General features: G+C 31.2%; 2 protein-coding genes across 7 annotated transcripts in view; both read left to right on the forward strand.

The window, feature by feature from the left end:
- The window catches only part of Ndae1 (Na[+]-driven anion exchanger 1), a 34997-nt gene extending 25456 nt beyond the window's left edge, over positions 1–9541 (forward strand). For 3 of the 6 annotated variants that reach the window (XM_065502190.1, XM_065502189.1, XM_065502192.1), the window contains 6 exons: positions 5435–5666; positions 5734–6544; positions 6611–6745; positions 6810–7312; positions 7381–7693; positions 7757–9541. In XM_065502190.1, the coding sequence (XP_065358262.1) occupies positions 5435–5666; positions 5734–6544; positions 6611–6745; positions 6810–7312; positions 7381–7693; positions 7757–8170 (2408 nt within the window). In that variant the 3' untranslated portion in view covers positions 8171–9541. Of the gene's footprint in view, positions 1–4411; positions 4580–5386; positions 5667–5733; positions 6545–6610; positions 6746–6809; positions 7313–7380; positions 7694–7756 lie in introns of all 6 variants that reach the window. The other 3 variants (XM_065502193.1, XM_065502188.1, XM_065502191.1) reach the window with 2 other exon arrangements.
- A 3301-nt stretch (positions 9542–12842) lies between these two features.
- LOC135949840 (uncharacterized) lies at positions 12843–16025 on the forward strand. The gene is made up of 2 exons (XM_065499286.1): positions 12843–13153; positions 13457–16025. The coding sequence occupies exons 1-2, from the start codon at positions 12843–12845 to the stop codon at positions 13620–13622; spliced, it is 477 nt and encodes a 158-aa protein (XP_065355358.1). The 3' UTR covers positions 13623–16025.
- Positions 16026–16584: the final 559 nt, after the last annotated feature.

Below are 16584 nucleotides of genomic sequence, written 5' to 3' on the forward strand. Positions count from 1 at the left end.
TCTATATATTTGTATATATAACTTTAAATGTTTCAACTTTGGTGGATCTTATTTGTCAATTTGCATTTGGAAAAAACAACTATTTTACTAAATATTTGTATTATTTTCGTTTTGTGTACTTTTAGAAACAACTACATATCTAAGCTTATTCTGTAAAATATGTGTTTTTATCCATTTACTAATGATCTTTTCAACGTATCCTTATTAATTACAAAGTTAATTTTATGTAATAGACTCTTAACAGTTTTGTAGTTCACGGTTAAAGTTTAACTTCTAATAGAGTTTTTAGTATAAGCTATTAAATCGTTATAAGATCAGTACAAGATTAAAGAAAGTTTAAACATAATTTTAGTTATCTGATAAACAGTTTGTTCTCTCTCTCTTTCCCCCATTTTCTCAATATCTGGTTATAGTTTTTCGTAACGATAAACCTCCAATTAACATTTTTTTTGTATGAGAACTGTCAGTTGAGGTTGAGAAAATGGGGGTCTGTCTTTACAAGTTATTGTTTGATAACTAGTTAACACACTATCAGCTGGTTTTAAACCAATTGACAAATTAACTTTTTGGAGAATTCCACTTAGTTCCTTAAGCATTAAATTACATATTGTGTGCATCAAAGATTTACAGATATTCAGTTTAATTAAACCAGAGTTCCAACAAAAAAACTTCCAAATTCAAAACCGAGGTTTCGGTTTTAAAAAATTTAAAAACGATTGGTTAATTTAATAAACATTTTTTAAGTTTAAACTGTCTTAAAATTATAAATTATTTCTAAAAAGCAATGCCTAAACCACTATTGATTTAGTACTTAGCCCTTTCCCAATTAGCAATAAAAACCTAACTTGTTAACTTTAAGTTAGGTTTTTATTAAAAATTATCATTTTAAAAATGATTAGTTCTAACTGCAAGTTGAGAGTTAAGGGCATAGGGTAACATAGAGACAGACGTAATTGTCAAAAACCTAAGTCTGTTGTCAAAAACCTATATATATTTTGTTGTTGTATCAGACATATGATTTGTTGTATTTTTGTTTGACAATTCGGAGTGTCTCGTCTCTATGTATAATTCTCTATGGTTAAAGGCTTACCCACATTAACACGAAGTCTGGTTATGCCTTAACTAATAGTTATACAGTCAGTTAAAATTATGAAATGTATGAAAACTGTCAGTATAATTATAAGTTAAAACATAACCAGACTTCGTGTTACTGGGAGTTAGTTGATTAAATTAAAGGCTAAACTTAGTTCAAACACTAGTCGATTAAATTTGTAGGTTAAACTTAGTTTAAACACGAATAGGATCTGTAAAATGTATTTGTTTAAATTAAGGGGTGTCCGAGAAATAAACTAGATTATTGTAATTAAGGACTGCTTCAATAAAAAGTGTAACACACATTTTGCTTAATTGTTCTACCAATAACACAATACATTTGTATACTCTTCACCTTCGTGAGAAGGGTATATATAAGTTTGTTATTCCGTTTGTAATTTCCACAATATCATTTTCCGACCCTATAAGGAATATATATTCTAAATCCTTATAGATAGCGGAGTCGATTAAGCCATGTCCGTCTGTCTGTCTGTCTGTCTGTCCGTCTCTTGAAATCAACTTTCCGAAGCCCCCAAATAACTTACATACACGATTCATATATCAATATCTCCGGAATTCTTCCGGCTCGGTTGCTACTTAAAATGAGAAAATCGGTTCACAAATGGGTGAGATATAAGAAAAAAAACAGTACAACCTCGATTTTTGACCTATATCTGGATTACTAAGTCATTAATATAGACTATATGGATATATAATGAAAGATATTTCAAAGACCTTTGCAACGACGTATATAAGACCATAGTAAGTTGGACCAAAACAAAACTTGAAAAAACAAAAAAAAATTATTAAATTTAAAAAAACAATTCGAAAATTTTTTTCAAGTATAATATGGTGAAGGGTATAAGATTCGGCACAGCCGAATATAGCTCTCTTTCTTGTTTTAAACAAAATATATTTGAGATGTATTTCAGAATGAAAACTTGTATAGTTTGTTAGTTCAAAATAGATAGAAAAAGAAAAGTGCTTAAATCAAAATTCAACTAATTCAGAATCAGGTACATTTTACAATGTACACGTAGAGAAAAAATATAGTTGGGCATGGTTACTGTAACCATTTCAATATTGTTACAAGGTTTTTAACTATATTATAGTCACAGTAACCATTTACATGATTGTGGTAACCATAATATGGTTAATTTACGATTCACATGATTGTATCAACCATATATATGGTTACAGTAAACAAATATATGTTTGTGACAACCATTCATATGATGAAGGACTTATCATATTATGGTGCTCTCGTCGTAAGGCTTATCATAATCTGAGAACAACATATTATGATAAAATTATTCATCATAAATATGGTTGCCACAAACATATATTTGTTTACTGTAACCATATATATGGTTGATACAATCATGTGAATCGTAAATTAATCATATTATGGTTACCACAATCATGTAAATGGTTACTGTGACTATATTAATGGTTACAGTAACCATGCCCAATTATATTTTTTCTCTGCGTGTAGGTACATTTTACAAATATGTTTCCCTAGAGGTCATAAAGTTCAATAAGTATCTAATAAATTAAAAGAATCCTGGAACGAATAGAGCAAAAAGGCTATGGAATAAATGATGTTCTGAAACTGGGCTTATAATATTCAAGAAGTTCACTCTCAAATAAAACATTTTTGAAAATTCATTGCAGAATGTTTATTATGATTATAATAAATAAATCAAACCGACATTATTTTTTGTATATTTCAGTATTTATGGAACTAAAAAATGGCAAGCAAGGTTCAATTCCATTGTATGCGCATTAGTAAATTTTAGAACCAAGATGTACTAATAGTCATGACTCTATATATGAAATCGGTTCTACTATTTTACATTTATTATGGCATAATTCTAGTTGAGGAAAATTAACACCATTTAGTCACTATGTGAATGGTTTCAGAACTAAACTAAAGAGTACTGGTTCAGTTTTGAATATTAATTTGTTTAATCCCGCTAACTGACATGTTCTCTTTTCCTCCGGACTTTCATTTAGAATTCAGAATTATGAATGAAATTCCCTTACAAATATTTATTCCATTTAATTACAAACTTTCGGTGACCTTTTTTCTTAGGATGTTTTCGAGAAGTTTCCAATTTGGATCACAATATAGATTTGGTTAAATATAATCATAATATTTAAACAAAATGTTCATACTATTTATTTCGCCTATTTTATAATCATTTTTACTGGAATTCCAGTTGAAAGCAAGTGAAATTCAAGCCTTGAATTATAGTCAAGCTATTGGATTAAAGTTGTATTACACTTTATTTCAATAGCATTCTCCTGTAAAAAGGCAACATAAATTCAAGCCATTTGTTTTTTGTTTGAAAAATATTTAATTTTTTCAAATATTTTTCAAGTGTTAAAAGATAATTATATTTGCATTCAAGTCAAATTCCAACAAAATTGTCAAGTGCTTGAATTTTTGTGACTTTGGTACCGAATCTGATCGGTACTAGTTTTAAGCAAGTTACTACTTTATATTTGTAGCTATAGTCAACCGCAAGGCGATCTTGTGTAACGATATTGTACCACCAATTTTTAAACGTTAGTAAATTTGGGTTTCAAAATTCACTATTTCGTTAACCTTTTCAATGAGTTCTTTTTCGTTAATGAAAGTAGTCAGATCCAAAAAACAATCACTCGGAATCTGCGTTATAATAATAAAAGTACTTCAGAGAGATAAATATAGATCAGCCTGTACGAACATAGTCTCTGTGATTAAATTCCCACTGTTCTTCAAAAGACAATAAAATAATCTGTTAATTCGTGAAAAAAGTAAAAGATAATACTGGATTTGACTAATCAAAATTACCGGCAAGTGATCTTTCTAGTACTGACTGAAGAACTTGAATTAGTATTGAAAACTATGTAAATTTGTTTGTAAGGTGCCAGTTTTGGAGGTTTAACCTTAAAAATTGTAAACCTATTTTATAAATTATTTTTTGGTAATGGAATTTTAAGATTCAATCTTAACCTTGTATACTTTTCAGTTAATTATCAACAAAATCCCTGTATAATAAACCATTTTGTAAATAGAGCCCTCCCTCACATGTTTTAAAATTCAAAATATGTAATTATCACTATTTAAATTCCCGATCGTGTTATTCATTCAATAATTTCAACTTCAAATTGTATTATAAAATTTTTCATGATAATTGAGAAGGCTTTAAAAAAACTAAATGATATTTCTAATATGCAAACATTTTGTATTAAAGTTATTTAATAAATTTGATCGCACATAACAACAAACTATAAAAAACCTAAACAAAAATAAAAAAACACCCCATTCTAGTGGAAGATCATAGTTTCTCATCAGCACCGGGTTTGACAGCAACATCACCCCTATCACTTACGGCCAGTACGAATGGAAATAAAAGTGATGACATCAGTGCCATGGCTGGACGTTTCTTAACTGTACCAGGTGGCACTAAATCTTCAAAAAACCTAGTCGTGCCAAATGGTAAAAACCTACATATAAATTTCCAACATTTTTTGTATAACAAAAAAAGAACGTTATTGTTGAAATTGAAGACATATTTATCTATATATAATTTTTGTTTTCGTTGATTCTCTGTAAATTTTTCGTTTGTTTGCCTTAATATTTCTTTAATATTGTGAATAATTTGAAAACACCGATTGGTTCAGTTAATTGATATATGTATGTATAACAAACAAAAACAAATATGAAACTCAAAATCATATATGTAAACAACAAAAGCATGAGGTATTATTTTTAAATATAAATACTAAATACATACATTTTACATTAATTAAGGATACAAATATTAAACATTACAAAATTCTGGCTCTATTTTTCACTCTGACACGCACATACATACATACATAATCTCTCTAACAATATCAAATACTAGAAATAATTAGAACTAGCTTTCTCTTTATTTTCATCATAATCACTCTTCCTCTCTCTGCAAACTTACACTACTAACTCAACACATTCTCATATCACATTCAAATCTGTAAAAGTTTTCATGTTCCTTTGTAAATATTTAAATTCATATTCTCCTTGTATTGAATTTGTAATATTTTTGGCTTTTTATTTAAATAGTAGTGTCTTAAATATTGATTTTAATTTTTTTATTTATTTCTTTCTTATGTTAATTCCACGTATCCTCGAAATTTTGCACGATCTATTTTATTTTAATTTTTTTTATATTTGCGTTGTTGTAATTTAATTTACTTTAAATTTGTTTGCAAATTTTGTATTTGTATTGTTGTATTTTGGTAAAATTTGATTTGATATTAAAAGAACAAGCTAAGAAATTACGTAAAAATAATAAAGTGCCCGTTATAACAGAAGACATGATCAAAAGCCCCAGCAGTCAATCGATACAACGCAACAGCAGTGGCACAGATTTGAGCGATCATCGTGGCAATATGAATTTTATGCGCAAAATACCGGCCGGTGCCGAGGCCAGCAATATATTGGTGGGTGAAGTGGAATTCTTGGATAAGCCTTTGGCTGGATTTATACGCTTAAAAGAAGCTTCCGTTATGGGTGATCTAACCGAAGTACCAGTTCCCACCAGGTAACTATTTTGTTAGATTAAAAATAGAATTTCTTAAGTCATATTCTTTTTCTCTTTTTTTTTCTAGATTTATTTTTATTTTACTGGGTCCGCCTGGTAGCCAAAGTAGCTTTCATGAAATTGGCCGTGCCATGGCTACACTTATGTCCGATGAAATCTTCCATGAAGTGGCCTACAGAGCACGTAAACGTGATCACTTATTGGCGGGTATAGATGAATTTCTAGATGCGGTTACTGTATTGCCTCCTGGCGAATGGGATCCCACCATACGCATAGAACCTCCAGCTGCCATTCCTTCACAAGAAATTCGCAAGCGCCCACCAGAAGTTCCCAAAGAAGAGGTAGACGAAGAAGAGGAAGAACAACGTCTCAGAGAAGAGTCGGGCTTGTCGAGATCGGGTCGTTTGTTTGGGGGTTTGATAAATGATGTCAAACGCAAGGTTCCTTGGTATTTGTCCGACTTTACTGAAGCTGTGTCCATGCAGTGTGTGGCCTCTTGGATTTTCTTGTATTTTGCCTGTCTCTCTCCCATTATTACTTTCGGTGGCCTACTGTCCCAGGCCACTGGCAAAAATATGGCTGCCATGGAATCTTTAGTATCTGGATTTGTGTGTGGTATGGGTTACGGTCTGTTCTCGGGTCAACCTTTGACCATTCTGGGTTCCACTGGACCGGTGCTGGTTTTCGAAACAATTGTTTATGATTTTTGTTTGAAACAAGGCTGGGATTATATGACGTTCCGTTTCTGGATCGGCACTTGGATAGCAGTTATATTGCTTATACTAACGGCCATAGATGCTAGTGCTTTAGTGTGCTACATAACCCGTTTCACCGAGGAAAACTTTGCCACTCTTATTGCATTTATATTTATAATGAAGGTGGGTTTTTATCAGGCTCTTTTACTTTGGATTTAAAGTGATATTTTTGATTTGTAACTATTACAGGCTGTTGAAAATGTTTTAAAAATCGGTAAAAAGTTTCCGGTTAATACGGATATTTATGATTGCGTTTGTACTCCGCCAACGGGTAGTAATGCCACCATATTGGATTTTGCCAAATACGAAAAAAATTACTGTCTGGTAGGTTTTTGTTTAAATTTTTAATTAACAAATTATAGAAATAATTGGATCTTTTTTAATACAGGTTAACAATGGCACTTTGGTGGGCTTAGATTGTGAACAACCAGATACCTCAAATATATTCCTCATGTCAGTCATTTTGTTTTTGGGCACCTTTATCATTTCCACAATTCTTAAAGATTTCAAAAACGCCCTATTCTTCCCTACTGTGGTACGTCAATATATCAGCGATTTCTCCGTAATTATTGCCATTGTCAGCATGAGCATGTTGGACTTCTATATGAAGGTGGACACTCCCAAACTGGAAGTGCCACATGAATTAAAACCCACCTTGCCCGGCCGTGATTGGCTTATACCACCGTTTACCGAAAATAATCCGGCGTGGTCGGCAGTTGTGGCCGTGGTACCCGCCATGTTGGGCACTATACTCATCTTCATGGATCAGCAGATTACGGCCGTCATTATCAATCGCAAAGAGAATAAATTGAAGAAGGGCTGTGGTTATCACTTGGATTTATTCATTTTGGCAATTCTAATACAAATCTGCAGTGTTATGGGCTTGCCTTGGTAATTTAAAAATTTATTGTAAATTGATGAACAAATTATTAATTTGAGTTTTGTCTGTGTTTTAAAAGGTTTGTGGCCGCTACTGTTTTGAGTATTAATCATGTTAATTCTCTGAAAAAGGAATCGGAATGCTCAGCTCCCGGTGAAAAGCCACAATTTTTGGGTGTTCGTGAACAGCGTGTTACACATGTCCTGATTTTCCTTACCATTGGTTTGTCTGTATTCCTAACACCCATTTTGTGTCACATTCCAATGCCGGTTTTGTTTGGTGTCTTCCTGTATATGGGTGTGGCTTCGCTCAAGGGTTTACAATTCTTCGATCGGATTTTAATCATGTTTATGCCGGCTAAATATCAACCTGACTATATGTTCCTTAGACAGGTAAGGATTTTCTTTAAACATTTTATGGATTTCAATATTGTTTTTTAATCTTTGTATTTTTAGGTTCCCATTAAACGTGTTCATCTGTTCACTCTCATTCAATTGACTTGTTTGATTGTGTTGTGGCTGATTAAATCGTTCTCATCGACCTCCATATTGTTCCCTCTGATGTTGGTTGTTATGATTGGAATACGTAAATCATTGGATTTGATATTTACCCGCCGTGAACTCAAGATACTCGACGACATTATGCCGGAGATGACAAAGAGGCAAAATGCCGATGATCTACATCATTTGGATGCTGAGGTGGGATTATTTAGGAAATTATTACCTTGTTTTGGTGGTAGTGGCGCAGGGTCAAGCTCTAAAAATGAGAAACCCGCCAAAAATAGTAGCAAAATCAACATTAGAAATGGTAGTTTAACACAATCCAATGAAAAAGAATTGGAAGCACAAAGTTCCTTATTGAAAAAGTAAAACCAATCAGAACAAAAACAATTTTGCATTTAATTACAAATTGAAAATTACAAATTTTAACAAAAAAAAACAACCAAACAAACAAATGCAATGCACTTTTTACAACAAATAAGCAAACACATTCTTTGTATCTCTTCTGCTGCTATCACAAGTAGCAAAGGAAGTTTATCACCTCCATCCATCACTACCATCCCTACTAAGGAGTCAACCAGCCACCCCACTCACTACTTATGTATGTTTACTTTGCTACTATTTGCACCTTTAAGTGGGAAAAGGTTTAAACTTTTAAACTGTTTAATTATTTTATTTTATTCATTTAACTTGAATTATTCTTTCTCTATATCCAAAAAATGAAGTGTTTTATTATTTTTCTATGTGTATTATTGCACTGTAGTTAATTTTTTTTTTGTTTCTTTTATACGTAATAATTGCACTGTAGTTAATAAAGTTTAAATTTTATTTTATTTTTACAATTATTATTTGAATTAGTTTTAAGTATACTATTTTGTTATATGTCTCTGTATAATATAATAATGTGTAAGCAAATCAGTATTTGTTAAAACAATTTTATTTTATAATTTTAATTTTTAATAACTTTTTAATTTTTAAGTAGGCATGCATTTATGTGCATTTGTTTTATATTAGCAGCATTTTAATTTAATTATTTTTTTATAATTATCCAATTTTACAAGTTCAAAAGTCATTTTATTAAATATTTAATACCCATCCACATTTTTAAAGATTTTCTTTAAGTATTTAAAATTGTTGGCTTAATTTTCCTAGATTTTAGTTATATGTATTTTAAAAATGTTTACATTTGTAGCAAACAAATTTCTTTTAATTTTTATTTTAAATTATTACTTTTTATTTGTATTTTATTTCTTTCTGAAATAAAAAGTTTAAAAGAAAAAAGCTAAGTCAATATAAAAACGTACCTAAACACGTATTATGTATTAATGCTATAAAATATATTTTATATTTAATCATAAATTCCAAAAAAAAAGAAAACAAACCACAAAAAAGACAATGATTTCCTAACAAAAAAAATCTATTTAATAAAAATAAATCAGCAAAAGTTTTTTTAAAATTTTTATATAAAACAAAAAGTTTTGAACAAAATTAAACAAAAAATATAAAAAAAATCAAACATTTTAAACCCAATTGTTATTGGATCGGACTGTCAGCGAGTCACTCAGTCAATCGGTCAAACACTCAAACATACAATACATAACTACCTACCTAGCTGTTTTAATTAACCATAAGCTTTATGTAATCGAAACTTAAGAAAAAAGAAATTTACTTTTAAGTAATTGTTTTTTTGAAATATAAATACATACTATAGTGATTAAATAAAATTATTCACAAAAAAAATATCCCCTACACCCACTGTTTACTTTCCTTTATAACTAAATTTTTAAAAGGTTTTGAAAAATTTGCAAACTTTTATGTTTACAACATTGGTAACAACTCTTCTTGTCTATTTATTCCAAGGCGAATTTATATACCAGGTGGTGGCAGTGGCGAATTCAGGCAAATGCAAGCGAATTCATTAACTTTTTCTATATAGAGTTTGACATTCCATACATGTCTCTCATTGTTGAGATTGTCAAACTCTATCACCCCTATCGGCAATAACATGTGAAATTTTGTTCACCTGAAATATCCATTTCCCTCGAAGGGAAAATTGCTATCGGGAATATCATGATGAACTTTACATTCACAATAGTTGATTTTGTTCGTAACAGCTGTTTATTGTTTACAAAATTCCATCTAAAAATTTCACAACAAGGAGAATTTTTTTCACGTGAACAAAGTTGATGAACGAAAAAAGGAAAAGGGAAAATATTTCATGTGAAATGTTGATTCGCGATAGGGGTGTATATGTAAAAAAAATATGAATTCGCTAGCATTCACCAGCACCTGGCATATAAATTTTCTTTAATTTATTCTGCCTTTAATTTATAACTACATTTCTTACTCTATCACTCTCTATTTCTTTATCCTTGTCATCACTATTATTTATACTTTTTGTTAGAGCACACGATTAAAAGTCTCATTTAATCAAATATATCGTAATCGTAAGTAAATTTCTGCTATTAATAGTCACTATGTTAGATGTCAGCATATGTAATTATAAACATTTTAATATACGATACATTCGAGTAAATGAGCCTTAACACTTACAAAATTTAAACAATTAACTTTACTTTAAGATCCTAAGCACAATTAATACGGATGGCTAAAAAAAAAACATTTTAATTGGTTGTGAACATCCACGAAGATTACAAAAACGAATATTTATGTTGAGAAATGCGACACGAGCCTGATATTGTGTGTTCGTGTAAAATGCCGAATAATGTTCTTGTCCCCGGGATGTTTTTGATTCTCATAGTTTAGTAAATCTTTAAGATAAATCACGCATTTAAATAAAGGTTTCGTAAAGTGGATTTCAACAGATAAACGTACTTCGTTAAAGCAACAATCCTACCTAGAAGAAGGATCCAGCTTATACCCATTTGTCTATTATACCCATTATACCCTTACTAAAAAGGCGGAATTTTTTTTTAAAATTTTTAGCTTTTATTTTTAAAAATTTGTACAATGTAAATTTATTTAATGAATTCGACATTTTTAGCTATGATCTTTTCCAATATTTTTGACAAATATGGATTCCGAGCCAAACGTACTGCTCATCTTTTGAGGCGAAGCAGTAATCAAGCCAATTTCGGATACTCTGTTCTGAAGTGATGCTTGTCCCAGAGGGAGTGTTCTTCATTGATCGAAGCAAATAGTAGTCGGACGGGGCTTGGTTTGGACTATAAGGTGGATGAGGCAAAATTTCACAACCACTTCTTTCCAAGTAGTTTTTAATAGGTGACTTAGCGTTGTCATGATGGAATATTTCGGTTTCATGTCTGGCTGCATATTCAGTTGCGTTCGGTAAAGGTTCCCAGTGATGATCTGGTCAGATTTCTGCAGCTCATAATAGATAGGACCCTTTTGGTCCCACCTTAGCGCCATGGATATTTGGCTTTGATTTCGATTCAGCTGGTTGGTCATAGGGATTTACATACGATCTCTTTCGTTTCGGATTATCGTAATGGATCCATTTTTCATCGCAAGCAATGATTCGGTGTAAAAATGATTTTGTTTTATAGCGTTCAAGCATCATTTCGGTCTCGTCTTTCTAGGTCTCTCGGCATCAATTCATATGGAACCAAATTACCCTGCTTTTGGATGAAACCTGTTGCTCGCAAACGTTTTGAAATTGCTGTTTGAGTAGCTCCCAATGGTTTTGCAAGCTTTTGTTTAGTTTTACAACAAAATTTAACCAATTCTTAGTCTTCCAATTTTTTTGGCTGGTCTGGTCGATCTTTGTCTTCCGTGTCTAAATCACCAATTCTGAACCACACAAACCATCTCTCGCACATTGAAACCGATGGAACACATTCATCATAAGATTTGGTGAGCAATCGGTGTGATTCAAATTAAAGAAGTAAAGCAAAACTTCCCGCATATGACGCTTCGTCGGTACAAAATTCGATATTTTCAAAGCAAAAAAAAACGTTATTGTTTACACTATAATGTTAAACAACTAAGTGAGATTAAATAGAACTGTATAATGATGGCTTTCGATAACGATCAAGTTTTTGCTCGTAAGCTAAGAAGCATTAATAATATATTCTCTTACGAATGCGTGATTTAGCCTCCTGTGTAGGTTCGGGTTAACAAGCATATATATATCGACAATTCGGTCAGAATCTTATCGCCATATTTTAAATTACAAAATCGATTTTTTTTCAAAGTTCAATCGACAAGAGTCTTTTTAAGCAATAACAACTCATGGCTCATTTAGTTCACTTAATTCATTGTGAATATCAATAAAAGCGAACACACAAATATTCACGATATAATTCCACTTGTTAGACCAAGATAAAGTACCAGTAATTTCAATCACTTGGTACGACTTTAAGTATAAATTTTTTTGTTTTTTATTTCAAATTTTGTCGATTTAAAATCACAAATGATTATTTCTTTCCTGAGCTCACCAAAGACATATGTATATGTAAATTATAAATTCAAAACACAAAACGCACTTGAAATCATATCGGAGCCATTTTTTATTTAGATCAGGGAGTGGATTGAACACAGCAACATAACGACTAATCAAACTGTTCAAAATTCAAATTAATTTCCAAATTTGTAAATAAATCTTATTTTTCCTGGAGCCATTTATCATGTTTAGAAACAAATCATTGTCACCCGATAATAAAATTGAAGAATTAAGGAGGTGGACCAAAAATCGTAATTTAGTAAGGTCCAGTTTTCGGTAGTAAAAATTTCACTTGTTTGAGGTCAGCTGAGGACGAGCAATACCTCATTCTTTGTTGCAGAAAACTACATTAAAGTGAACTTGGAATTCAAATACACATTGAAGGATTTCCAAATGCTGAATAGTTGACAGTAAAAGGATTCAAATCTAAATTTTTATATAAACAAAATTATCTTCCATCCATGCCAATTATGTCTAGGCATCTTTAAAATAAACACACATTTTCCCATCACAGCACCACACACAATTTGGTATAAAAACTGTAAGCTAGACTTAGAATTGTTTAATATACAATTAACCAAACAATAACTTAGAAGTACTTATATCCGATTTTACTACATGCATACATATGTATATACACAGAATCTTATATATGACCAAGCAATACCAAAAACCTACTATTATTTTAAGGATAACCATCACGATAAGTATGACAAATACAATTCAACATTGAATCCGGGACCCACAACAATACATATACCCTTGGCAAATGGAGCCACCACCACCACAACGCCCAATCTACAAGCGAATGTCACACAAGAGGTTCAACGGACCACAATTTGGCAACAGGTCAATAAGGATGGCACATCAGCCGATCAATTGATAATACCGGTAACTGCTAAGGTTAGACAGATCAATGGCAGTCAAAAGTAAGTTATTTTCTGTGTGTGTTTTCATATTTTCTAATAATTAAAATCATTATTACTAGTTAATTAATTAATTAATTAATAAACAAAATAAGAAAATACTTTAAATAAACTAAATTGATATAAAATCAAAAATGTAGTAAAAAAACAAAACTGTAGTGTACAAAAATTAGATTGTTTTTGTTTAAGCTAGTGAATTAAATTTTGCGAAATTTGTTAATTAATTTCTTCTTCACCTGCTTTTATCATTTGAATTAAAAAAAAAAAAATTAACCTAAATATGAAAATTAATTAAAATGTTCATAGTAAAAATAATCAACGTTTATCCACCATGAATGAGGAAGATGAAAGTCAATCAACACCCAAATATGTCAATAATCTAACGCTTAAAGTTGAAGCCATTAAGGAAACTACCAACAACAGTTCCAGCACTATTGTAGATTTCACCAAAACAGACATAACACCCGTCTAAATTAATTATTATTTAAGTGATTCTTCGTGGAAACCGATTATGATTATGAATTGTATCAAGTTTATAACAAATATTTTACAATACAAGAAGGAAAGAGTATGAATATAGGCTTTAAGTATTGCTAATTGTAAGAAGTGGAATGGAGCCCTGTAATTTCTCTCAATGTACTTGTGAATTCAAGTACTTATTTAGAGACTTATAGCTTGATTACAATTCCAACCACAAGCGACTGTCAACAGAACACAGTTTTTGACGTTTAACTAAACAAAAAATATCGTTACTTTTTGACTTTCACAATAAGGCTACATCAGGAAAATATGCGACAAATGCGAGCTTCTCTAGAGAGAGCTGCAAAAATTAAAGAAACTACTATGCGAATTTTTAATCCACATCGACAGTGGTTGTGGTCCCAATTGTAATCAAGTTGTAATTTATTTATTATTTATATTACACAAACATAGTAGAGATTTGATGTTTTTTTAAGCAAACATACAACAAAATAATCTAAATTTTTACATATATTAATAATAACAAATAATAGGAATAATATTAATAGTAATTAAGGTATTTAAAGAATATCATTAGCGTATAATTATAGTGCTAATTAATTGCTGTTGACGGTTAAGAGAAAAAAGTAATTTCGTATTCTAGACTACTAAGAACTTCTATAAATTCTACATTTGATCATGAAAAACTTTCTTAAATAGTGAAACATTTGCATAACATAAATTTATTTAAAGTATTGGACATTGTTAGCTATGACCTTTCTGGCAAAATATCGATTCAGAGCCAAAAGAACTACTCATCTTTTGAGGCCAAGAACGAATCAAGTCAGTATCGGATACTCTGTTACAAAGTGAAGCGTATCAAAGTTGCGTTCTGATTTCAGCAGCTCATAATAAATAGGATCCTTTTGCTCCCACGAAATACAAAGAATTAACTTAACCCTTTCCGTCCCAAGCTATTTCAAAATTTGCGGATTTCAGTAAACTTTTCGATCGCAAAAAAATATATTCACCCTTATCGTGGTTGGCGTAAACGTCATACGCCTACGACAGTTTCATACTAGATTAAAGAAACAGTTTGCATTTTATCTTTAATCTAGTACGAAACAGTCGTAGGCGTAAGACGTTTACGATAAGGGTGATTGCAAAATATGTAAGAAATAACACATAATATTGAGACAAAAAACTACAAAATACTTTAAATTTACCTACACATTTGTGTTGGCGGGGACGGAAAGGGTTAACGCCATGGATATTTGGCTTTGGTGTCGATCCGGCTGGTACGCCGGGCTTCACATACGATCTATTATCGTATTTCAAGGTCTCTCGGCATCAATTCGTATGGTACCCAATTTTCCTGTTTTTGGATGAATCTTGCTGCTCGCAAACTTTTTTTAAATTGTTGATTAAGTAGCTCCCAATGATTTTGCAAGCTCTTGTTGAGTTTTACAACAATTTTCATCGAGAAATGCCTGCAATTCTTGATCAACAAATTTGTGTGGCTGGCCTGGGATATTTGTCTTCCGTGTCAAAATCAACACTTCTGAACAGCATAAACCATCTATCGCACGTTGAAACCGATGAAACACATTCATCATAAGCGTTGGTGAGCAATCGGTGAGCTTCAGCCGCTTTTTCTCAAGTTAAAGAAGAAAAGCAAAACTTCCCGCATATGACGATGCGTTGGTAGAAAATTCGATCATTTTCAAATAAAAAAAAATAATGTACCCTTCAAAATGACATATACATAAGTTATTAAAAACAAAAAACCGCATTCAACCCAGCGGGAAAAAGATGCAGTAAAGAGGCCTTCCTAAATGCCTCATTTTGCAGACACAAGGACTTGCAAAATCATTTTGCCGCATTGCAAAATCATTTCAATTTTACACGGCGTGTCATTGCGAGCCAAGGCCTTGCATACTCGCTGCTGTTAGAGGGCTGAGAGAAGGCCTACTTATGATGGGCTGTTGGCAGCCAACAAGCTCACTTGTTATTAGAAGGGGATTCATAGGGCTTCTTGAACACCTTCTAAGAGCAGGCAGGGTGGAATGAGTATCAGATCTTTTAGAATGTGTAAGTATGCCTTTTAGAAGGCCTACAAATTGAAGTCCTATCATTTTTTCCCGCTGGGAAAATATACGCCCAATATATTCAGAAAATATTTTTGAATTTAAATTGAAATGAAACTAAAATTATGTTTGTAAGAATCCTCACGATGTTAAGATTATTTTAACAGCTTTAAAAAATTTTCGAACTTAACTTCGAATTTTCGAAATTAATTTCTAATTTTCGAACATAATCCCCTGTCTATACTTGACAAATATTTATCATAACAATTAATGACGTTTACTGTCAAGACAAAGTTGTCTAAGCAAAAGCAATAACAATTTTGTCATAACGAAGCAAAAATACTAATAAATGGGGACTATACGTAATAATTTTTTATCTAGACAACCATTTTGAAGTTTATCATGATAAAAATTTATTAGGTATAGACAGGGGGTAATATTGTTTTGTCATCAAGTTTATGCAAGAACTAGAGATTATTTAAACAGCTTTATAAAATGTTCGAGCACAACTCGAATTTAATTTCTAATTTTTAAACATAATATTGCATTGTATTACAAATCTAGCATGAATTAAAAAATTTTGAATGCAAGCAAATAAACAAACATTGCAAGTTAAATTAATGCCGAACTATACACCATTTCCAATTGTATTTCAGAAAATTCTAATAGCAATACCAATGGAAATTTCTGAAATACAATTGGTCGATTCTGAAATACAATTAGTAACTTTTTAAGTATCAATTAATAATTCTGAAATACAAAAAATTGGAAAATTCTGAAATTCATTTGGAAACTTCTGAAATATAATTGGAATATTCTGAAATTCAATTGGAAATTTCTGAAATAAAATTAGTAACTTAAACACAGTTTTGATAAATCTCCAAAAGA

The sequence above is a fragment of the Calliphora vicina genome, chromosome 2 (assembly GCF_958450345.1).
Source record: "Calliphora vicina chromosome 2, idCalVici1.1, whole genome shotgun sequence".
NCBI classification, from domain to species: domain Eukaryota; kingdom Metazoa; phylum Arthropoda; class Insecta; order Diptera; family Calliphoridae; genus Calliphora; species Calliphora vicina.

What these genes read in the sequence shown, in the direction of transcription:
- LOC135949840 (XM_065499286.1), top strand. Translation starts at nt 12,843, where the DNA reads ATGCATACATATGTATATACACAGAATCTTATATATGACCAAGCAATA. An exon ending in CAGATCAATGGCAGTCAAAA is followed by an intron (nt 13,154 to 13,456) that starts GTAAGTTATTTT and finishes AAATGTTCATAG; the next exon opens with TAAAAATAATCAACGTTTAT.